Source organism: Schistocerca cancellata, chromosome 5 (assembly GCF_023864275.1).
Source record: "Schistocerca cancellata isolate TAMUIC-IGC-003103 chromosome 5, iqSchCanc2.1, whole genome shotgun sequence".
NCBI classification, from domain to species: Eukaryota; Metazoa; Arthropoda; class Insecta; order Orthoptera; family Acrididae; genus Schistocerca; species Schistocerca cancellata.
In genome coordinates, this window is record NC_064630.1 from 110,177,387 (window position 1) to 110,202,073 (window position 24,687).

A 24,687-nucleotide genomic window follows, 5' to 3' on the forward strand; every position below is an offset into this window, starting at 1 on the left:
GAAAAGTGAGTACATAATTGTTTCTTCCTTTCTTATGCTACCGCCTTTATCCCGCATTGTGCGCAGGGTCGGCAGGGTTAAGTACGATTTGGCATGGTTAATTGTAAGGGGTGGTCGGATGCCCTACCTGTCGCCACCCCATACCCCCCGGGACGGAATATGTGTACCCCAACTGTCTGCGTCTAGTGTAAATCGTGAAAGAGTGTGAATGTGTGTCAGATATCTGCGAGTCGTGTAACTGAGGCGGGACGTGGGGACCGGCCCGGTATTCACCTAGGAGGATGTGGAAAACCGCGTAAAAACCACGTACAGGCTGGTCGGCACACCAGCCGTCGTCGTTAACCCGACGGGCGGATTCGATCCGGTGCCGGCGCGCCTACCGGAGTCCAGGAAGCAGCGCGTTAGGGCTCTCGGCTACCCTGAGAGGGCAAGTGAGCACATAATACGCTGCTTTAGTACGTCGCAGACATTGGAACGGTAATTCTCTGAGTGACGTTAGTGGAGCCGAGGGCTGAGGAGTGGTACCTACGGTTCATGTCGACGACGACGGTGCTCTCGAGAGCCGGCCGGCGGTGGTTGTTGTAGGCGCGGCAGCGCAGGCTGGAGCGCAGGTCCTGCCGCCCCAGCGCCCGCAGAGCCATCTCGGCGCGCAGCTGCCCGCCCGGCACCTGCACCGACTTGTTCGTCACCAGCCGGTCGTCCCGGTACCACTCCACCGTCGGCCGGGGCCTTCCTGCAACACACACAAGCCGCCAGCGATTAAATCACAGGCTCCTCACCGTCCCACGAAGCACAGTTCTCACTCACACTGTACCATATGTGGTACGATAAGTTGCAAATAAAAGTCGCGCTAACGAATATCTGTGTGACACTAAAATGTAGAAATTCACGGCCGGAAATATCATGTCCATTATAATTATCCGGGCTGTTATGCCGTGGTCGGTTGATAAATTATGTGTCAATTCCCAACGTTTCGTCTCCGACTGCGGGAGACATCTTCAGGGGGGTCCGTAGCTGTGTGACGCACGTGTTTGTGGAAATAAGCGATACAAGCAACAGGACATAGCCGATGTCAACAGCCTTGCGTGTGTCACGTCGCTATCAGCCTTCACCTACACCATGTGACCAAAAGTATCCGAAAACCCCCAAAAACCTAAGTTTTGAATATTAAGTGCATTGTGCTGCCACCTACTGCCAGGTGCTCAATATCAGCGACCTCAGTAGTCATTAGACATCGTGAGTGAGCAGAATGGAGCGCTCCGAGGAACTCAGGGACTTCGAACGTGATCAGATGATTAGTTGTCACATGTGTCATACGTCTGTACAGGAGATTTCCACACTCCTAAGCATCCCTAGGTCCACTGTTTCCGATGTGATAGGGAAGTGGAAACGTGAAGGGACGCATACAGCACAAAAGCGTACAGGCCGACCTCATCTGTTGACTGACAGAGACCGCCGACTGTTGAAGAGGGTCGTAATGTGTGATAGGCAGACATTTATTCAGGACCAATTTTGGTAAACATTTTTGGAAACAGTGATCAATAGAGTATTATATTTTAACCAAAGACCAGTCTTGATCGCAACACTTATGTCTCAATAACATAGGTGACTGGTTTCGGTTATATTTATATAACCATCTTCAGACCCATGGCTTCCTTGGAGTATGGTAAGCGGAGCTCTCCTCAGCTGCTATGAATTCAACTGATCCTTTTGTAGCAGCTGAGGAGAGCTCCGCCTACCATCCTTCAAGTAAGCCATGGGTCTGAGATGGTTTTATAAATGTAACTGAAACCGGTCACCTATGTTATTGAGACATAAGTGTTGTGATCAAGACTTATCTTTAGTTAAAATACATCACACAGGAATTCCAAAATGCATCAGGATCCACTGCAAGTACTATTATAGTTAGGCGGGAGGTGAGAAAACTTGGATGTCACGGTCGAGCTACTGCTCATAAGCCACACATCACGCCAGTAAATGCCAAACGACGCCTCACTTGGTGTAAGGAGCGTAAACATTGGGCGATTGAACAGTAGAAAAATGTTGTGTAGAGTGACGAATCATGGTACACAATGTGGCGATCCGATGACTGGGTATGCGTGTGGCGAATGCCCGGTGAAAGTCATCTGCCAGCGTGTGTGGTGCCAACAGTAAAATTTGGAGGCGGTGGTGTTATGGTGTGGTTGTGCTTTTCACGGAGGGATCTTGTAACCCGTTATTATTTTGCGTGGCACTATCACTGCACAAGCCTACATTGACGTGTGAAGCACCTTCTTGCTTCCCACTGTTGAAGAGCAATTGGAGAATGGCGATTGCATCTTCCAACACGATCGAGCACCCGTTCATATCGCACGGCCTGTGGCGGAATTGTTACACGACAATAACAGCCCTGTAATGGACTGTCCTGCACAGAGTCATGAGCTGAATCCCACAGAAAACCTCTGGGATGTTTTGGAACGCCGACTTCTTGCCAGGCCTCACCGACCGACATCGATACCTTTCCTCAGTGCAGCACACCGTGAAGAATGGGCTGCCATTCCGAAAGAAACCTTCATGCACCTAACTGAACGTATGCCTGTGACAGTGGAAGCTATTATAGAAGCTAAGGGCGGGCCAACACCATACTGAATCCCAGCATTACTGATGGAGGGCGCCAGGTGTCCGGATACTTCTGATCACATAGTGTATGTCAGATATTTACTGGAAAGTTTTATGGCTCTCTTTCCAGCGCTCAAAGCAATATCGATATGTTAGGTACATTTGAAATGAAGCGTAGTATGACCTGAAACGCAACATGCGTAGTCTGGTCTCCCAGTACATTTTTCCTGTAAACTTTTTTTAAATATGCTCTGTGTTTTACTTCATTTCGAAATATCACAATAAATATGTGCACTGACCAAATTCATCGTCTGGCTGTGAAATCACAATATAAGATGTAAAAGGAATCACTTTTTTAACGAATAGTTTCCACACAGTCGAATAAGAATGACTGAATAGCGATAAATATGCAGGAATCCCGAAACAGTTTTCATTTCTTTAAATTTTTTTTCTTTTCTTTTTTGTTTGTTTGTCAGTGTTGCTTGAGATGACGGTGCTTGCGCGTGTGACGACTGTTTGTGGTGACCGTTTTATGACACAGTTGTTCAATGTATGTCACATAAGTTTGTTTTATTTCTCCCATATATTTCGTAAATATGTTCTCGTTTTGTGTGACACCTACATTATATAGACTGGTTTAATATAGTTCGATGATGACTTAGTTTACAGAAGTCTGATCATGTCCAAAATTGTGGTACTTACAGTGGTCAGAGGTCGAAATGATGATTGTACAGCAGAATAAATATTGTGACTTGGCAAGACAGCCAAGCCACTATGACCGGTAGCCAAAAGGCACGCGTTTAAGCTCACGCAGACTGGCGTGAGGTCTGGAACAGTTAAGGGAATTTATAGTTGCAAATAAAGTACGTAGCTGATGGAATACTTAACTTTAATCCATAATTGGTGAACATCGGTCTGACGGTACATGCATCACAAGATAAATAGCAAATGATAATGGCGCCTTGCTTGGTCGTAGCAAATGACGTAGCTGAAGGCTATGCTAACTATCGTCTCGGCAAATGAGAGCGTAATTTGTCAGTGAACCATCGCTAGCAAAGTCGGCTGTACAACTGGGGGAGTGCTAGGAAGTGTCTCTAGACCTGCCGTGTGGCGGCGCTCGGTCTGCAATCACAGACAGTGGCGACACGCGGGTCCGTCGTATACTAGCGGACCGCGGCCGATTTAAAGGCTACCACCTAGCAAGTGTGGTGTCTGGCGGTGACACCACAATAAACGATCTCTACAAGTACATGATGGGACTTCCATTTAAAACGTTTTTCATGACAGTGGCACCAAACTGTGGTAAATTCATCCAAAACAGGGGATTTCGGTACAAAGCAAACAGTAAAACATTTACTGAGAAACAAACTACAGAAAAGGATGTAGTATTTCCTCATCTACTTAACACAATTTGAGTCACATCAGACCACTTGAAATTTTTGTTTCCGTCTATTGTATGATACAGTTGCAAAGGGCAACCAGCACTGCTTGATTCGCTGGTCGATGCAACAGAGATTCGCATCGGTGTTGTATTGCTGCACTCCCATTGTACCAGTTAATTTGGCTTCAAATAGTTTCTATGCGCTCCAATAATGCGGGTTGCTATTGCGTCATCTCACAAGTCACGTCACGTATAATACGATGTATAGTATCGCTTCAGTGAGAACGGTAGTGAAGGGTCGTCCATTTCCTCTTCATGTCCAAATGAGCAATATTTTCTGTAACTGCAAAAAGACTGCCAGTTTAACGTGAAATGGTAAGCAGCAATAAAAGGGATTCTACATATATCTACAAATTTTGTGAAAATTAGGAACTTTAAATTTTCGAGGTATAAGCAAGAATTGTTAGACATAACAGGTTTAGATATGTATCATATTTTGCAGCAGTATAGGTCTGTAAATATGGAATCACAATTTACTAAGAACGATTTTTCATTCAAATACGTTAAATTTCACTTGGATGCTTTGCCATGTCGAAGTATAGGTGTAAAATTAATTAAAAAAATATTATAGCTTGCAGCTTGGCTGCTCTAGCATGGCTTTTGTTACATACAACGTGCACCCGCACGACACACGCTAGACGCAAGTCGCTTGTTCCTTTACAGAATCTCAGTCACTGGCAAAGAGACAGAATGCCATAGAGACGTAACACAGTGACCAGGAGCAAAGCAAACTGAACAACATTCTGCCACTTTATTAAATGTAAAACAAAAGAATTTACGAAACCTTGGGTAAAATTATAAATTCACATGTTCGCACCGAGTTAAATGCTCGAAAATTCTTTCTGTGGTGGTGTGTAGTGTAAATGCACAAAACCACTGACAGGTAATAGTTTTAAAGACTACTCTGTCGAACCACATATATGTGTCTATTTAAAGAAGAAATCCACCAAACAGCCGTGGAAATTGAGAAGTGTTATTTTTAATTTTTGCTACCCGTTTTGGAAATTCAATAGGACATCTTCAGGCCTCATACGCATCTCTTAAAAATATCGAAATTGGCATACTAGGACCATCTGCTTGTGTATGTCATGGATTCCCAAGTGCTTTCTTCGATGACCTGACTGCAATCAAATCAGTCAAGGCCGGAAGATGACATACTGAATTGGCGAAACTGGCAGTAAAAATGAAATGGAAAACTTCTCAATTTGCACGGCTGTTTATCGAATTTCACAGGCTGCTGTCCCACGTCCACAATGGATCAACAAAGACGGGTATATTTGCAGTTTTATTACTTTTGTTAATGCTGTTATGATTGCGCAAATGTAAGGCATGATATCGAAAAGACGTTCAGTAATATGAGTAGCTTACCTTATAAGGTTGCTCACGCACTGTTTCGCACAGAGAATGACTTCCGAAACGCATAACACTATTGCGTGGAGTGCCGAGCAGCGCTAAAATAATGTGATTACGTGCCGCAGCCTCTCTATGTACACGCTATTTTTCTGGTCGTTGACAAATTCATCTTCTAGCGAAGCGTGTTTTTCTAAAGCGCAGCATGGAATATCTTAGGTTTCATTGGAAGCTTCGTCCCGTTACAGCTAATCAGGTGGCAGAGGGCAAAAATTTCAGTTATGGAACGACGTGGTAAAGAACAAAGTTTAATCTTGTTCCGGGTACTTTGTCAAGTGGGTATAGAGTAGACACGTGTTTCGAGATGGCCACATTCAACCTACTGTATCTCGTGATTTGGTGAAATCATAACTTGATTCATATATATTTCCTTCACATTACATCAAATAGAATTTATACTTGGTTCCAAGCTATGCTGAAGTTAACTGTGAAAATCGATCAAAATTTAAGTATTTTTTAGAGATCAGCGTTATAGCACCATAACCTAATCGTAGGTGAAATATGTAATACGGTGCTGTGCAGCATTGCATTAGCTACCGCTGGCCAGTAAGCGTAGAGTGGTCACCCGTAGATTGTAGCAACAAGTACGCAATAGGATTCCCAGTCGTCTTATTGTGAAAGCTACACAGCGAAAATAGCCGGAGAGGGCAACAATGTCACCACACCTCGTGTAACGAAACAAGAGCTGTATGTTGTGAGAGATACAGAGCGGGTGTCAGGGACTTAACCCAGTTTACTACCATTACCGCCACGTCATCGTGATGTGGCTGTGGGTAGACAAAGTATAGCACCATAGTCTAAGAGTGAAATTAAAAATTAAAATAACTTTTCCAAACATTGTTAGCGTATTTCCAGTATATTAATGTTAACATTGCTAAGTCTCAGATTGGTCTAATGAATATTATTTTAAGAAAAAATGTGGTGCTAAATAATGGAGCTACAGGGCAAAACAATTGTTCAGAATGTGTGAATGTATGCCACAATCAAAAATTACAAGTCTCAACTTGATCGGTGGAATATTTTTTGTCAAAACTGGCTTTTTTACGAAAATTTGAGGGCCCCAAATATTAGACTGAGAAAGATGAAAATTTGTATGTAGCCACAATTTGATGTAAAAACAATACCTATCTTACTCCAGACTAGACTAGCTCTATAAGTTTTAAAGTTATTCACTAAAAGCTACATTTGGAATGAAAACGACCCTGGTAATATTAGATTAAAAATAATTTGTATTTGTTAATGGAAATATGCTGTGCAGCTACTGTGAACCTTATTACTCCATTTTCTGGTAGTGCATCCACGAATGTATTATCGTTTGAGGAAGATCTCTTGCCATCTGCTGCGATCGGGAGTGGGCCAGATAAACAGATGTTGCAAGCAGCGAGAATGCTTTTTCCAGGAGAACTGAAGCCTTTTTAGGATACACAGAGGAATTAAACAAGGTAGAAAGTTTTAAGCAGTTAAAGTCAGAATTATTTCAAACGTACTCTGTTTTTTTTTTTTTGTAACTGTGTTAAGTGTTAATCAAGTCATAGAGGATTTTTTCAGATAGAATTAGGAAAATTAACAGTCTTACGTACGAATTAGCGCAGACTTATGGAGAGAACAAGGTGTCGTTACAGGAAGCGAGCAAAGAGCACTTCATGTATTTCTGTGGGGAATAGCAGCGGTAATATTTAGGATGTTGTGCACTAGTGCGCCGAAGGATCTCCCTGCAAGAGGGAGGCTGGCAATGAAATTTGAAGAAGCTGATGTTGCTGCGGGGATGAGAGATAAACGGAATGTGTTTATGGCAGATTTAAACTGTTTTCATTGTGTGCGTATGAGGTACGTGCATAGGCCTTGTCGCCAGCTACAAAGGGAAACGTGTGGTATGAACCATCAGCAGTGTTACGGGAGTAACAGTAGGCGTGGTCAGGGTGGTTATAACCATCTGTGAAGCACAAAAGGGAACCCAAGTTTCACCGTAATGCGTTCCCAGTAAAAACGAATGCTGGGAATATGAATATAGAGATGGAATGTGCCATAGTGGGTACCGTAGGTGAAATACATTATATTTTTCGATTGGACACATGGCCCTTTGTTCCTGTGGCCTCAAAAGATTTAATAGGTAGGACGTAATTGGACTCACCATGTTATAATTTTTGGATGTTGGGTATAACGATATACGGCCACTGGGGTCATTAACGGCGAATTTTTAACTAGAGGCAAACATGTACAAGCAGTGTAAACAAGTGGACTCTCATGTAAGCGAGGGCTACAGCGTGATAACAGGGTTAGGCTTCCTGCACCAGCTTCATGCCATAATTGACCTTTTACGTCATGTTGTGGAACTTAGAGAGTACACATCGCTGCTCGGGGAAGCTATCGCGATTATCGATCTGTCGCAAGTAGCGTCTAAGTTTAAGCACGAACAATAATATTAAGGCTTACTTTGCATGAGGGTGTGTCGAGAGACACCGGGAAATCCTGTGGGAATGTGTGAAGCTTTACTTACCAGTTGGTAAGTTGTGTATAGTGGAGTAGCTGGATGGTAATGATTTATTAGATGCAATATAGGGAGACGAAATGTTGTACATGTACAGTAGAAGGACAGAGGTGAGGTAATATCCGTTAGTGTGAGTAATTTTGGCACCAAGGAGTTTAAGTTCTTAAAGGGAACAACAGCGGCAACGTTAAAGATTCCAGAAGAGGGAATTGGCTGCACAGAAGGTGCGAGCTATGACCAGGTACAGAACGCCACTAAGACTGCACTGCGTGAGATTAAGGAAAAACTGTTGTTGGAGCTCAAGACATGATTTTTCCATAGGGGCCATTGACTGCAACGCCTATGAAGCAACACATGATTCCTATGGCGTACGAAGCGCCAGTGTACCAGAAGCATTAATGAATTCCATGATACCTGCAGTCGTTTCAGAATCTGCAGCAAATGGAAGAAAGTGGTGGATAATGGCGGTGGGGGGGGGGGGAGAGGGAGGCGCTGGAATTGTAATCATACTCAAATAATCTACGGAAGGTTCAAGAAGGTGTCGATTTGGCTGCGACTATAGAGATTTGAACAGCCATTTGAACAGTAAGACAATCACAGATGCTTATCCCACTCCGAACATCACGGAAGCAATTGATATCCTTGAGAAGTACCAACGTGATGGTGTTGGAGGTGATTACAGAAGGAAGAGCAAAGACTTCGTTTTCGTTGCCTTCTCGAAATTATCAGTATAGAAGAATGCCATTTGGTTTGAAGAATGCACTAGCAACATTTTAGCATTTTCTATATAGTGTGTTCAAAGGATTACAGCCTCACCTATGTCCAGTACACTGAAAGGTGGCAAGCCACTCTCTAACTTTAACTACTCTGTCGGTTAGATTAATATTCATATTTTAGGTCACGATCTCTGTGTTCCCAAATTTCACATTTTTTATGTATGGCTTATGAATTTCTTACATGAGGAAATATTAAGCTGAATGTTCTTATAACTGGATGTGTAGCCTGTATAGAACTTGTACGCGAGGGGCTGTAGTGGAGGCAAGACGAAGAAAGATGGACAGGGCCATAAATCTTGTGTCCCGCCACCTGGCTGTGCGAGTGATTCGAAGAAGAAGAGCTCTGCGAATTGTAACTACAGAGGTACCTTGGACCGCTACACTCCACTCTTCCTACTTGGGATCGGAGCAGGAGGGCGCCAGCTCGCAAAACATTTCACCTGGGCTAGGCGACTGACTGTTGTGAAGGCGGCCAGTTGGCGGAAAGTGGGTGGAGGAAGCCATTTGAGAAAGACTACTGTAATCCGAGTTTTTGTGCAAATGGTGGGACAGTCATAAAACTATAAGCATTCTTATGTTAGACGCTAGGTCGTTATTATCAGAGCGGCTGATGCACGTGTGTAGTGGAGACAAAACTGTGATTCCACATGACGCCAGTGTATATATATATATATATATATATATATATATATATATATATATATATATATATATACTCCTGGAAATTGAATTAAGAACACCGTGAATTCATTGTCCCAGGAAGGGGGAACTTTATTGACACATTCCTGGGGTCAGATACATCACATGATCACACTGACAGAACCACAGGCACATAGACACAGGCAACAGAGCATGCACAATGTCGGCACTAGTACAGTGTATATCCACCTTTCGCAGCAATGCAGGCTGCTATTCTCCCATGGAGACGATCGTAGAGATGCTGGATGTAGTCCTGTGGAACGGCTTGCCATGCCATTTCCACCTGGCGCCTCAGCTGGACCAGAGTTCGTGCTGGACGTGCAGACCGCGTGAGACGACGCTTCATCCAGTCCCAAACATGCTCAATGGGGGACAGATCCGGAGATCTTGCTGGCCAGGGTAGTTGACTTACACCTTCTAGAGCACGTTGGGTGGCACGGGATACATGCGGACGTGCATTGTCCTGTTGGAACAGCAAGTTCCCTTGCCGGTCTAGGAATGGTAGAACGATGGGTTCGATGACGCTTTTGGATGTACCGTGCACTATTCAGTGTCCCCTCGACGATCACCAGTGGTGTACGGCCAGTGTAGGAGATCGCTCCCCACACCATGATGCCGGGTGTTGGCCCTGTGTGCCTCGGTCGTATGCAGTCCTGATTGTGGCGCTCACCTGCACGGCGCCAAACACGCATACGACCATCATTGGCACCAAGGCAGAAGCGACTCTCATCGCTGAAGACGACACGTCTCCATTCGTCCCTCCATTCACGCCTGTCGCGACACCACTGGAGGCGGGCTGCACGATGTTGGGGCGTGAGCGGAAGACGGCCTAACGGTGTGCGGGACCGTAGCCCAGCTTCATGGAGACGGTTGCGAATGGTCCTCGCCGATACCCCAGGAGCAACAGTGTCCCTAATTTGCTGGGAAGTGGCGGTGCGGTCCCCTACGGCACTGCGTAGGATCCTACGGTCTTGGCGTGCATCCGTGCGTCGCTGCGGTCCGGTCCCAGGTCGACGGGCACGTGCTCCTTCCGCCGACCACTGGCGACAACATCGATGTACTGTGAAGACCTCACGCCCCACGTGTTGAGCAATTCGGCGGTACGTCCACTCGGCCTCCCGCATGCCCACTATACGCCCTCGCTCAAAGTCCGTCCACTGCACATACGGTTCACGTCCACGCTGTCGCGGCATGCTACCAGTGTTAAAGACTGCGATGGAGCTCCGTATGCCACGGCAAACTGGCTGACACTGACGGCGGCGGTGCACAAATGCTGCGCAGCTAGCGCCATTCGACGGCCAACACCGCGGTTCCTGGTGTGTCCGCTGTGCCGTGCGTGTGATCATTGCTTGTACAGCCCTCTCGCAGTGTCCGGAGCAAGTATGGTGGGTCTGACACACCGGTGTCAATGTGTTCTTTGTCTGGGAATCTCAACAGCCTCCTTTCAGAAATTGGAAATGGTCGGCCTGGAAAGATTAGATCCCTTCATAAATAAGGGACTATTGCCCCGTCAGCGTAGACGTTTTTTGCCTAAACATGTCCATAATTACCGTGGGAACGATGCCTCCCTAGTCTAAAATATTCTTTCTTCATGCAAGAGAGATTTCGAGTCGCAGGTTGTTTTAGCACAGGATGCAAAGCAGAGGCTTCCCTCCTTCGTGGGAACCCCAATGCTGTGTCTGGATTGCCTACCAGGGCAGCAGAATCTGCTGCCATCTGAATCGACATGTAAGAGTAAAGTATTGCTGCACCAGCGCTGTTGTTGTTAAATGATATTCACAGCTCACTGTTCTCCGTGAACCATAGTTTTTGGTGCACCTAGTCGTACTTGATTCCATTTGAACAGAACTGGGCCTCACAGTGGATTCATTTAAAATAAGTCTGATTGCTTTGTAAAATGCATTAATTCAGGGGAGGACATGTGTAGTTTCCATCCCAGTGAACGCTTTGCCAATCAAGCACAGTTCCTTTCCTCATTTATGTATGTCTTTTTTTTTGTATGATTTATCAGTTCGATTGTAGTTATAAAAGGATGAATAAAAAACTTGTCATTATTTTTGTAAACTTAAATACGCCACTGTTCTCATTCCTACTCCTCCAGCCATTCGCTGTTTTTATATTATTGTGGTACTGTGTGGATACACCAGCAATTCAGAATGCAGTTGTATTGAATTTCTTAATTTGATGATTAATTTGAGTTCTGAAAGTGACTGGAGACAAAGATAGCAAAAAGTCTGAAAATCTTTGAAACGACAATACTTTTCTTTATGTAAAGACAATAACATTTAGCATCACCTGGACATATATTTACCATAAAGCAAGCAATAGCTTTTAGTACTTATTAGAGAGACATGCAAGAGCATGGGCAATGACTGAGAGAGGTCTTCAGGAGATTACAGAATGCACATTTAACACGGAATTCCCATAAGTGTCAGTTTGCACGGGAAGAGGTGAATTCCTTGGGACATGCAATTAGTAAGGAAGGTGTGAAAACCGATCCAAAATTGATACAGGATGTGCGAGATTTTCCTGCACCAGAGATGAGCAAGAATTATAGTCTGGGCCTACAGAATTATCATAGGAAATTTGTAAGAGTGTTCTTAGAAAAAGTGTAACGACTTACGCAGTTGCTGAGATAGGATATCAAATATGTGTGGTCTGAGAAGTCACAGCAAGCAATTGACGTGCTGAAGGAATTGCTGACAAGTCCATTTTTCGTGTTTCCGGATTTACAGAAGACAACTGTACTATTATACAAATGCATCTACCCTTGGTCTTGGATGCGTTTTTAGCCAGGAGAACAATCGAGAACACCCTACTGCATGTTTTGCTTTGAGACAACAGAATAGAGCTGAGAAAATTCTTCTACTACGGAGAGGGAGATGCTTAGCTTCATCTACAGAGTAGCGTACCTATGATGTTACCTTAAAGGGAGAAATTTTAAAGCTGAAACTGATCAAGCTGCTTTGAAGTGGTTACTAGGTTATATGGACTCATGCAGTAGGATAACGAGATGGGCCTTAAAACTCAGTGAGTTTGAGGTTGAAGTAATCCACAAAGTGGCGAAGAAACCTGGAAATGCAGACAATTAAACAGAAAGGTAGTGGTGACACAAGCACTAGGTCAACATGACCTAGCTGAGTGGCAAGTGTCGCACTGCACTGGTAAATAACGTAAGCAACATGGTATGTAGCAGCAGTTCGGTCTGTGTGATGGGTTGTTATATAAGGAGACAAGATTGAGGCCATGGCTGGTTGTACCAGCTAAACTAAGGGAAGTGGTTTTAAAGAGGTTCGTATTCATATTTTGTGTAGCCATGGAGGGAGCTGAGCAATGGGTCACAGGGTGGCAGAGAAGGAATAGCAGAGAGGAAGAAAAAGTGACATCAAGAATTTTGTGTAGTGTGCACAAAATGCAAGTATTGTTGCAGACATTGCCAGAAGTTATGCACTCATTTTGTATTGGGGTGGATGTGTTCGGATCACTCAACTGAGCTCTAGCAGCGAAAAGTTTTGTGTTGGCTGTAATAGACATTGTCTCGCATTATATTGAGATGATGTTGATACCAAACTAACAGGCAGTTACAGCCACGCAATTGTTTATGAGTAGATGGGTTTCGGAATTTGGGTTGCTAGAGGCATTAGCAGCTGATCTTCAGACAAACGTCATATCGGACGTGATGAAGGAGTTATGGCGTTGTTGAGTGTGAAGAAATCAGAAACTAGTCCACTTCATCCTGCGGAACAACAGGGAAGGTTCTCAAAATATCAGCCTCCACAGGACTGGGATATCTATTCCTCTTTTGTGGTAAGTGTATATAATTTGAAAGTGCACACCAACATGCCGTCGTCGCCATATGTGATGTACGGCAAAATGATGCCGTCAACATTCGATATGATTAAGCGGGAAGCATGCGGGAATGGCGAGTCAGGAGTCAGGAGGGTTCGTAAGAACTGTGGAGAAATTTGGAAGAGGGTCCAAAAGCAAAAACCAAGGTACTGATGAGGTAAGAGGAGGCAGTGAACTGCACAGGATTCTTAGAACAGGGTGGCCCACTGTGCGATGTTTTCAAGTGCAAATGCTATGAAGGGAAAAACAAAGAAGCTTGTGACACAACACTAAGTGGTTGGAACCACATCACCTGTGACTATCAAGCTACAATCACCAATAAGGCCAGCGATAGTTCATAGTGGACGCCTATGACCGCGCAGAGATGTGCCACAAGGAGAATATCGATAGAAAATAAGAAGAGAGCGAAGAAGCAGCTGAGGAGTGTGTAACAGGAGAAGGAGAACTATGTACCTAGTATGCCTTATTCATTAAATGCAAGAAGGTAGTCAAACTGCTTTTGAAGTTTTATTGTGTTCTTGGAATATTTTGTGTAGTTTGCTAAAATAGTGCTGGATAAGACCAGACGTATGTTTTAGGGTAAGAATTCTCATTACATATTGTGTGAGAGATAGTGACCGTAGTCATCAGTCTTCTGGGGAGAGGGAAGATGATAGTGGTCCCTGCCCTCAGGTTCCTGTTCTGTGAATTCGAGGAAGGAAGTATGTTGGTCTTGACAGTGCTATACCTCTTCACCTTGAGAAGAGTAGGAATGCTACAAGACCATCACTTGAAGGTATTTTGTTTTAGAGGTAGCAGGATGTGGTATCAGGTGGTCACAGATGGATTTTAAGTTTTAAATTTCATGTATGGGACCTGTGGAACGAAAAACGGAGATTGGAAGAAGTATTCTTGAGTCTGTGGCGGCGATCAAGCAGCAATCGAGTATTTAATGGGTTCTTAAAAGAACGTAAGTTACACTATCATAAGGGTGACTAAGAGAACAAATGGAAGAAGTAGTAGGAGTGGTGCCACGAGAACTGTTCAAAAGAATAAGGGAATGGATGTTTGTTGGAAGAAGGATACTTAAGGCAATATTTGGGACAGTGGATGCAAGTGATTTGAGTGAGCTACATAGGACAGCAGAAGCTATGACAGAACTAGCTGAAGGAAATACACAGATTGTGAATCTGGAGAGCAGCACGTTGAACAACACAGGCATGCTTCACCGGTTAACAGGGCATGTAATAAATTACGCCAGAACAGCAGTTAGCGCTCTAAACCGGGATTTAGAGAGAGTCAGAGCACGACAGAAACTATTGGTTGTGAGAATAACATCAAGACTTTTGCTGTCACTAGTTATTACTGTCTCAGATGCAATAGTGCAAATAATGAGCTTACAGATCTTGATCAGGCACTGCAAAGTCAATCCTGTCCTGTTGTCTCCCAAACAACATCTGAAGGGATTGAGAAAGGCGTGCAAAGAGGTCATAGAAGACCCTAATAGTCAAAACCTGCGTTTCTACAGTAGTATCACTACCTAGTCATTTACTAAAAGTAACAAGAAGTGGTGAGAAAGCCACTCTGAAGTACTGCATTAGCAGCCACAGGCTAGTGGCCATAGTGTAACGACATGTGTGTTAGACTAAGATGCATGTCAGTGTTTAACAAGCCGAGACTAGCCACACTCAGTGAAAGACTGCACCACATAGTACGAATAAGTACTTGCCCCGGCAAGTCTCTTACTGTGGGCAACGTGACTAGGAGCAAGAGCTTAGTGAAAACAGTAGAAAATAGTGGAAATAAAAAGTGTAACGGTCAATAGCGTAAAAATGATGTCTTTAAAAAAATCTGCCTAGGAGCGATATAAATAAGTTTCAATTTCAGGACAGAGGCACTTCCTCCTGCCAGACTCGATCAGCACCACCATGGGCCATGCCAGACAGTGAGGCGATTGAGCATCGCCAGCAGCAGCCATGGGGTTGAGACAAGGCTGAGTTCCTCATAGGTCTGAGTACCACAGCGCCAACTGCAATCCGACGCCTTCCAGCAGACATTGGGTCGAATCCCACACACAGAAGTTTTCACGTGCCAACATGGTGAATGTGTGCAGTGCCTAGCGGCAGCCCAGGTGCCATCGCCGATGAAGATGTAGCGCGCTGGTGACGTCATGGCTGTGAGCTAAACTGGTTCTTCCATGGGCATCTGTCAACAACGAAGGGTGCCTATGCAGCATTCTCTCAGCTGTGTGGAAGCTGCCACCCACACGTGAATGCTGGCCATGTTTAACAGAGAGAGGCATGTTTTTCATCATTGAACCAAACTAAAGCATGTACCGAGGTTGAATGGTTCTAATTGGCCCTCCGGCACATTGAAATCACCACTACTCACCCCACCAAGTGCAACTGCACTCTTTGCTACTATCGTGGAGCAACTGTGGGGGTGAGAATAGGTAGTGCATGGTTGTAGCCATCTGTGAAAGTAGCAGTGGTAGACTAATGCGCACTGTGTAGCTGTTATAGGACCGAAAAGTAAGATAGATGGCCTTCTTGTATGCCAAGAAGGTGGGGTAAATTCTGAAGATATAGATGTTTTGTGTCACTCTGAACACCATGTAACCGCAGGGATGCAGAAGTTAAATTTAAGGGATTACAGTTTAGCATCTTATTCATGTAGAGTCAACATGGAAAAAGGAGGAGTTGTCACTTTTGGACACAAAGTCAAAAATATTGAAACAAATAGATTTTGTGTAGATCAGATACTTGAAGTATGTGCTTGTGAGTTGCTACTGCAATACACTTGTATAGTAATTGTAACAATCTACAGATCCCCTCAAGGTAACTTTCAGCTATTCATGCAAAATCTTGAGCCATTATTGAGCTACCTGTCAGACAGAAAGACGCAGTTAGTGGTTTGTGGTGATTTTAATGTAGATTTCTTAAAACATACGGATTAAAAAATGAGCTAGAATCTTTGTTTGGTTGTTTCAATCTACTATCTGTTGTAAATATTCGAACTCCCTATAAATGTAATTGCATGTGTAGAACTAAAAACTTCATGAATATTAAATGAGCACTATATATATATATATATATATATATATATATATATATAGTAACCTGACTTGTTCCACATCATATGGATAAAATAATCGGGAAAATGATCTACGTAACATGACATAACTAAAACTAAAAGTATATGGTAGACACCTGTAAGGTAAGGAACAGTGGGGAAGTTTGTGCAGTGAAAAGAGAGTGGTGTGTTACTAAGAGCGGAAGATGGGGATTGCTGTTCGGTAATGACAACAGAAGAACTACAGCCAGGAGGAGATGGATGTGTCGTGCAATTATTCAGGGGGAAGGCAGAGGGTCAACGTTGCTGGAAGGAAGTGATGGAACCGATGGCGTGATTTCAGCTAATAGGTCTACATTGGTTGTAACTATAAGATGACGTAACATATTATGAACAAGGGAAGCAAGCTCATGGGAGCGAGAATTAGGGAAAGAATTATGGAGCTAAGAGGCAGTGGGTTGTTAGTTGATGGAACCACGTATGATATCAAGGGACCAATGTTACATTTGCCAGTTAAAACGATGGGAGACACTCACTGAGCACAACACAATCGTAGCTGTATTGTTGTATTGGAGAAATGAACCCTTGGAGATGATTTCTAAACAGTAATTTGCCTTCGTAAATGACAGATATGAACCAAGTGTAGTTCATTCTTTCGATCAGATGATAGTAGCACAGGAGGGGAAGATGGCTGTCGAGAAACTAAAGCAGTATATTGAACAGTACAGTGAGGTAGTCGACAGGTAACTGCGACCATGAGTGATGCAGTTCCTAGCGTCATAGCTTTTATGTTCTTGATCCGTTCAGCAACCTGTACAGTGGGTTATCCAGCTCCCAATGGACTGGACCCTTAAAGTGTGAGATAGAGAGTCTTTTGTAAAAGACCAATTTGGCAGTGTTAAGGGTGATTATAACTGGGATAAATACATGTGATGAGCAAATACGTGCACTGGGCTCAAATACAGAAAGCAATGGACGTGCCAAACGAATTACAAGGAAGCAGCCTTAAGAAATGTATTGTATTTAACACTGTTAGCCTAGTATAATCTTGGGAGCGCATCACTTGTTTTGTAATTCTGTGGTAGAAGTAGTTCACGGTGAGGAACCGATCGTGAGTGGCTCTCTCTCATAGAGGAGGAGCAGTCCAGCACCGCTACCTTGTCTTCGGTGAAATTTGTAAGACGCTAGCGTGGAGCGTTGCATTAGCTACCCGTGGCCGGTAAGCAAAGTGTTGTGACATGTATGTTACAGCAAAAATACGCAAAAGGTTTGTGAGATGGTCTACCAATGCTCAGCAAAACCTAAACCATACATCGGTAACAGCCAGAACATGCAGGACTAGAACTAGGTTACGAGTTACGTGACTGGGATCAAGGCTACAGTGAAACACATATGCCCCAGAGCAGTATAGATAACAATGAATTAGGAGACACATGCAATCCGAGCCCAGCAGAACTACCACGACGTCACGGCTACGATACATGATGATGGGAGCCACCAACTGCAGTCATAAGTTACGTCCAGGATGGGGTCGAAGCCTCTCACACTAAGTCCATCCGGAAGTACTTCGTGCCCCAGTACAGCATACTTGTTGTCTACATCAGCCACTGCCCGATTACTGCAAGGAGGCAGCGGGTTGTGCCCCTGTCCCCTGTCACTACAGGTAACGAGACCCATTCCTGGATGGCCTTGGTGTGTGCTTTCGACATCAGAGAGCTGATGTAGAACGGAAAAATAGTGCGCCGATGACGTCAGAGCCTTGTTCTACTGACGGCTCAAATCTGACGTCAGTATCGCTGGGTGCCGATGCAAGTATGGCCCATCTGGAACAGGGGCGAGCAGACTACTGTTCACCGCCAGCCTGCAGTGGTGGCGTGGAGCTTGACTCCTCACAATGGCGCCAGAGAGGTGTTGTAATTAAAAGTAATAAGGTGTCGTTTCAACAAGGAGTTTGTCTCATGGATCCAAGCAGCCCTCCACTCAGCACGTTTCTCGGCTATCTCTCCCTTATAACATGTCCCAATACCCAAACAGACAAGCACGACGGTTCTAGATAAAACTTTAGATGGCGGTGTCTTTCTTTTCTGTGATCTTATTCTGATGAAATAAAGTCTATATGTTGCTCCAATCTGTACTCAGTTTACGTTAAAACCCCAAGAAAAACCGTCTAGTAGATTAAGATATCAGCTCGTACAGACCGATGGTCTTACAGTCTTATTATCTCTGTAGATTAAAATTTATTTGGAAGTCGTGACAGGCTAGCTTTCGCCTTAGAGGCCGTTGTTAAGTGACATAAGGAAGCAGGCATTTACATCACCCTTTCACAAATTCGTAGCTAGTGTATAAGTAAAGTAAAATGGTCGATTCGTTAATGGTATAGCCACATTCCGTAAGGAAAACTGTCCGCCGTATTTTTCTCTGGCTGGTTGGTTGGTTTGGGGAAGGAGACCAGACAGCGTGGTCATCTGTCTCATCGGATTAGGGAAGGATGGGGAAGGAAGTCGGCCGTGCCCTTTCGGAGGAACCATCCCGGCATTGGCCTGGAGTGATTTAGGGAAATCACGGAAAACCTAAATCAGGATGGCCGGACGCGGGATTGAACCGTCGTCCTCCCGAATGCGAGTCCAGTGTCTAACCACTGCGCCACCTCGCTCGGTTTTCTCTGGCTGTTTGCTAATAAACGTGTCTCATGAAAAGAATCTGTCCTCTTTCCTCTGAATGAGGCTCTTTTACCATTTAAATTGATGTAAATTTTGATCATGTATACCCACCAATCAGTTAATTGGTTTAATGGACCGCGCGACCGCTACGGTCGCAAGTTCGAATCCTGCCTCAGGCGTGGATGTCAGTGATGTCCTTAGGTTAGTTAGGTTTAAGTAGTTCTGAGTTATAGGGGACTGATGACCTTAGATATTAAGTCCCTTAGTGCTCAGAGCCATTTGAACCATTTGGTTTAATGGAACTGGAATGTAAGTACATGAAAGAAATGTTGATCTGGAAAAAGCTGACAGGCCTCGTTTTTTCTGATCAGCCTTTCGTCTGAGGAATCATAATGTTTGTCACCATTAAACGATAAAATACAAATCTTTTTTCAACAGCATCGATCAGTGACGTAGATTTCGACCATTTGTATTTGACGTTTGTTCAGATTTCATATAGTTTTATCGTACTTGAATTGTGTCAGTCCAAGGGCTGTTTTTCAATGTGTACAAACAGTTCCTGTTTTGAAGTAACGTGCTGAGTATGGCCGGCCGCGGTGGTCTAGCGGTTCTGGCGCTGCAGTCCGGAACCGCGGGACTGCTACGGTCGCAGGTTCGAATCCTGCCTCGGGCATGGGTGTGTGTGATGTCCTTAGGTTAGTTAGGTTTAAGTAGTTCTACGTTCTAGGGGACTTATGACCTAAGATGTTGAGTCCCATAGTGCTCAGAGCCATTTGAACCATTTTTTTTGCTGAGTATGAATCTCCTTAATTCAGCACATTCGTCATAAATATCAATATACCTCCAACAAATACTATGCTTAAACTGAAAAGCTCTCGTTCGAGATATTATAATGGAGAGTAAACGATGATATAGGTAAATTTTTAAAGAGATTCCACTTACTAATAAAAAATGTAGTGTTTCACTATAAATTTTTAATGGTGAATGCGGAATGCGGAAACTGAAACAGTGAACTCATCTTAATGATTACACAGCTTTTTTTTTTTTTTTTTTTTTTTGTCTGGTGTATTTCAGACACTTCAACTTTCTACGCTTCGATTTCATCTGCGAAACCTATTGATGAAAGGAAATCCGTTGGGTGCTACAAACATTATTTTTTCTTTAATAGGTTTCAGGGTCGTGTAGAATCTTTGAAGGCCAAACTTCCTGCCACTGACTGCTTAATTTTAATCACCAGGACAAATTTCGACAACAAGGTAAATGCACATATCACACTCGGCATGAGACGTTTACGCACTCCAGAGAGGTTTTACACATGTGCGTAGGCTCAAAATGTTACGCTTCTGAAATACCAAAATTAGAAATTTCAGTCGTTAATGTTGAATGTAGAGAGCTAAAGTGGAAAATCTTAGATCTTAATAAGACGAAAGGGGCTATCAAAATTTTAGCTGTTACATAACGTGCATTTTTGCCTCCTAGAATCTCACAGTAACTTTTGAAAATGACTTTATGTCATTATATTACTCAGAATAAGGGGCTGCACTAGAATACTCATGAATATTCTCCGACGTACTTTGTTACTCAGATACCATAAAAGAGTTGAATTTCTGCCTTTGATGATTGAAATCTACATTAGATTTAAGACATCTATTTTGTTTTCCTCAGCCGATACTGCAGTACTTTGAACGGTGGAGTGAAAGCTATTAGAGTGGACTAGAGTTTGTGAGGTGCGGAGGTCGAATATTTGTCCAGTAATACCAGTTTTCTTTCCATCAATTCAGGCGAATGACATGATCATTCCTTCTACAAGGTCATGGATATTTGGAGCCTACATGCTATCGATGTTTTAAAATGGTTCGAATGAGTCTAAGCACTATGGGACTAAACATCTGAGGTCATCAGTCCCCTAGACTTAGAACTACTTAAACCTAACCAACCTAAGGACATCACACACATCCATGCCCGAGAGAGGATTCGAACCTGCAACCGTAGCAGCAGCGCGGTTCCGGACTAAAGCACCTAGAACCGCTCGGCCACAGCGGCCAGCTCGGTGTTTTCATACAAGTACAAAATGTGGTAGTAGTAGATGTTGTAGATGGTTCGTCTGTGTTACATCTCACGTCATTTTATTCAGTCAAAGACTTTCTAGAAATCCACAAATGCTAGGAAGGTATCACCATTTTCTTTTAAATCTGCCTACCATCGTCCACGACACTTGCCACGGTGCATCAATGATCCGGACGTTGTCATGGGCAACAGTGCGAATCATTAACGTACCTAGTTATGTAGAATTAGTCACCGTGTACTTGTTTTGTTGCTACTGCGAACGTCTGTAAGCAAAGGGAACCTAAAGCTGTTATATTTACTGACTATAGTCAGCTCTGCTCTACGTCTTCATCATGATAGCATCATCTTGAGTGAAATTTCGCCCATGTGAAACAGCCGGATAGTCAGATCTCTGTGCGGCGACTGAAAATGTCGTCGTAAAAAATCAAATTTAGTGTTATAAGGGCCGGTGTGTGGAATTTTAGATCGTTTGACTGAGTACTTGAAGTTATATAGAGACGGAATTAGTGTGTGGTGGCAGGAAGCGTGTGACTTCTCACCAGGAGATTACAGGGTCATCAATACAAAATGAAAAAGAAGTAATCGGAGCGTAATAATGAATAAGGTAAGATGAATGTGGATAAGCTCCTATGAACAGAAAAGTGGCGGTAGAAAATAGCGAAGACTTATAGATACAAATCAAACATCCACCAGAGCAGTACTATTCCTATCTAGTGCTTCATATGATGAACAGTTTGATGACACAAAGAAAGGAGAACGAAAACTGGGGAAGGAATACGAAGGGGGAATGAATATGCTAGTCAGAATTCAACGAGAGGGAACAGTGGTGGAAGAACTAGAACTTAGGGAGAGAAATGAGGCCGTCTGTTAGAATTTGTCGTAGAACACAATTTCATCATCACGACTGAAAGTTGTATGGTTACCTGGCGTTGTCAGCAGAAGAGCAGTCTCTTATTATGGAAAACATAGCCTTCTTGTTACAGAAATTTTTGTCCACATCAAAGTAGTTACATATACGAAACTTCTAGTTTCGGCTGACTTTAAATGCCTTCGTCAGATCATTTGCATCCATAAAAATGCATTACTGTCTAGTCACGAACGTATAGGAGCTCATGACCAGATAACAATGCACTAGATAGACTGGTACAATGTATGATGTATGAAGATGATCTTAAGTTGGCAATTAAAATTTGTCGAAACTAGTAGTTCATATATGTAATCACTGCAATCTGGACAAATAAAGCTTCTCTAACAGGGATATTAATTTTCTCAGAAAGTTGCCTACTTGAAAGACACTTGGAAGTACTGACCTCTTCAGACTGATTACGTAATGGTAATAAAGGGGATTCCAAACGAGATTTTAAACTGAAATACATTTTCAGATGTGGATGTGGGCTCTGACCATACTTTACGTCGTAGACAACAGATTAAAACTCAAGTAACTGCTGAGAACTCGAATATTAAGAAGATACGAACTGAATAAATAAAACGAACCAGAGATTTCTGAGAATTTTAAATGGGGTATCAGACAACGATTGACTAAAACAAGAAAAAGAAATATATTCACAGAGGAATTTTTAGCTCTGGAAGACGGAATAATTAAAGCAGGAGATGACAAACAGCCAAACAGACAAGGCCAAATAGAAAGCATTGGATAACACATGGGATTTTGAATTTCATTAACAAAAGGTGAAAAACACCGAGATAAAACATGTGAGATGGACAAAAAGTTAAAAACAGCAAAGGAATGTAGAGGAGAAACGTAAAGCTGTGGAAACATGCATTGCTACGACTATGAAAACACTAAGGCGTCCTCTGTAATAAGGTGAAGTACCTGAAAGAATAGTAACGGCTCAGATGGCAAGACAAGGAAAGAAAGAAAGCTGAAGGTGGAAGAAATGTAAAGAATGTCTATACAAGTACAGTGAAACAGAAGTCAACCTTGTAATAACAAAAGTAGATGAAGATGACATGGGATATACGATACTGCGAGAAGACTTCAGAGCGCTGGCGTATCAAAATGGGAAAAAGGTACCTGGAGTAGACGATCTTCCCACGGCAATATTCAAATCTTTGGGGGATAGAGCCATTACAGAGCTACACCACTTGGTGTTCAAGATACCTAAGCTTAAGCGCATAATCTTAATTCTTAATCTTCTAGAAGGATGTAATAATTCCAGCTCTAAGGAAGACAAACGTTAATAATCCAACTATTAGTTTCATAAGTCACATCATCAAAAAATGACACGTTTGTTTTAGAGAAGAAAAACGGGTTGAAGGAAATCCTGTGGGTACATTGGTTCGAATTCCTAAGATGTATGTTAACTGTCGATGCAGTACTCCTCGTAAGAACATAGACTAAAGATGGACGTAGCTCCAATATAGCATACATATATTTAGAGACAGCTTTAGAATGTTGAACGGAATAAACTCTTTGTAATTCTGAAGGTAAAAAGAGTAAAATACCGGGGGAGAAATTTATGTACAGCTTGCACAAAAACGCCGGTGACGGCAAACGACTTGGAAGATAAGATGAAAGAATAGGAAAATCAAATTAAATCGAATCAGGTCAGATGGTATTGAGGAAAGTAATAAATATGTTAAGTTATTGAGGCAGGAAAGTAAGTGACGATGACCAAAGTAATGAGGATACAATATACAGGCAGCTAGCTAGTGAGTTAGTTATGTGTTCCACAGATGATTTTAACGAGTCTCTTATCGAAAAGATGTGGACCGAGTTAGTTGGCAACTGCAAGAAAATCGTTTCTGCCGAAGAGTAATTTCCTAAAGAATTTAGTGTTAAGCAGTGTTTTCTGAAGCTGTATGTCTGGAGTTTAGCCTTGGTTGGAAGTGAAACTTGGATCACAAGCGATGCCGGTAAGAAGAGAATATAAGCTGTAGAGACTGGGGGACGTTGGCCGCTATTGTAATTGATGGACCTGAGTTGTCAGAGGTATATGGGAGCCAGTGGTTCAACACCCTCAATAGGGTAGCGGCGGACAGCGAGTGGATTCCTGCCACTCGTCTGACATTTTGTCGTGGAAACGGCTTTGTTCAAATGCATACCCTTTAATCCAGACGAGCGGTCGCTCGAAACGTGCACTATACCGCACACGCATGCCTGGTGGTGACAGTATTATATTATGGACAATGTTCAGCTGGGCTTCCATGAGACCTATTGTATTAGGTGCATTCAAGTTCTAAGGCCTCCGATGTATTTTTCTCCGGACTGGAAGGAGATAGAAACATGCGCATTGTTTTACAATGAGTCCGCATTCATTGTCAATACGTCCCGGAGATGGCAGCACCGTACGGCAGATGGAATTTTACCGCCAGCGGCGAGAATGAGAATTGTTTAAATACTTAAAATGGCGACGTTTTCCTTACTTGAACAGCGTGCAATCATTCGTTTTCTGAATTTGTGTGGTATGAAACCAACTGAAATTCATCGACAGTTGAAGGAGACATGTGGTGATGGAGTTATGGATATGTAGAAAGTGCGTTCGTGGGTGCGACAGTTTAATGAAGGCAGAACATCGTTTGACAACAAACTGAAACAACCTCGGGCTCGCACAAGCCGGTCTGACGACATGATTGAGAAAGTGGAGAGAATTGTTTTGAGGGATCGCCGAATGACTGTTGAACACA

At 43.3% G+C, this 24,687-nt stretch overlaps 1 protein-coding gene across 1 annotated transcript in view; it reads right to left on the reverse strand.

The window, feature by feature from the left end:
- The window catches only part of LOC126188386 (nephrin-like), a 1,033,277-nt gene that overhangs the window by 329,697 nt on the left and 678,893 nt on the right, over positions 1-24,687 (reverse strand). The window contains exon 5 of the mRNA XM_049929986.1: positions 530-733. Coding sequence (XP_049785943.1) covers positions 530-733 — 204 coding nt within the window. The remainder of the gene's footprint in view (positions 1-529; positions 734-24,687) is intronic.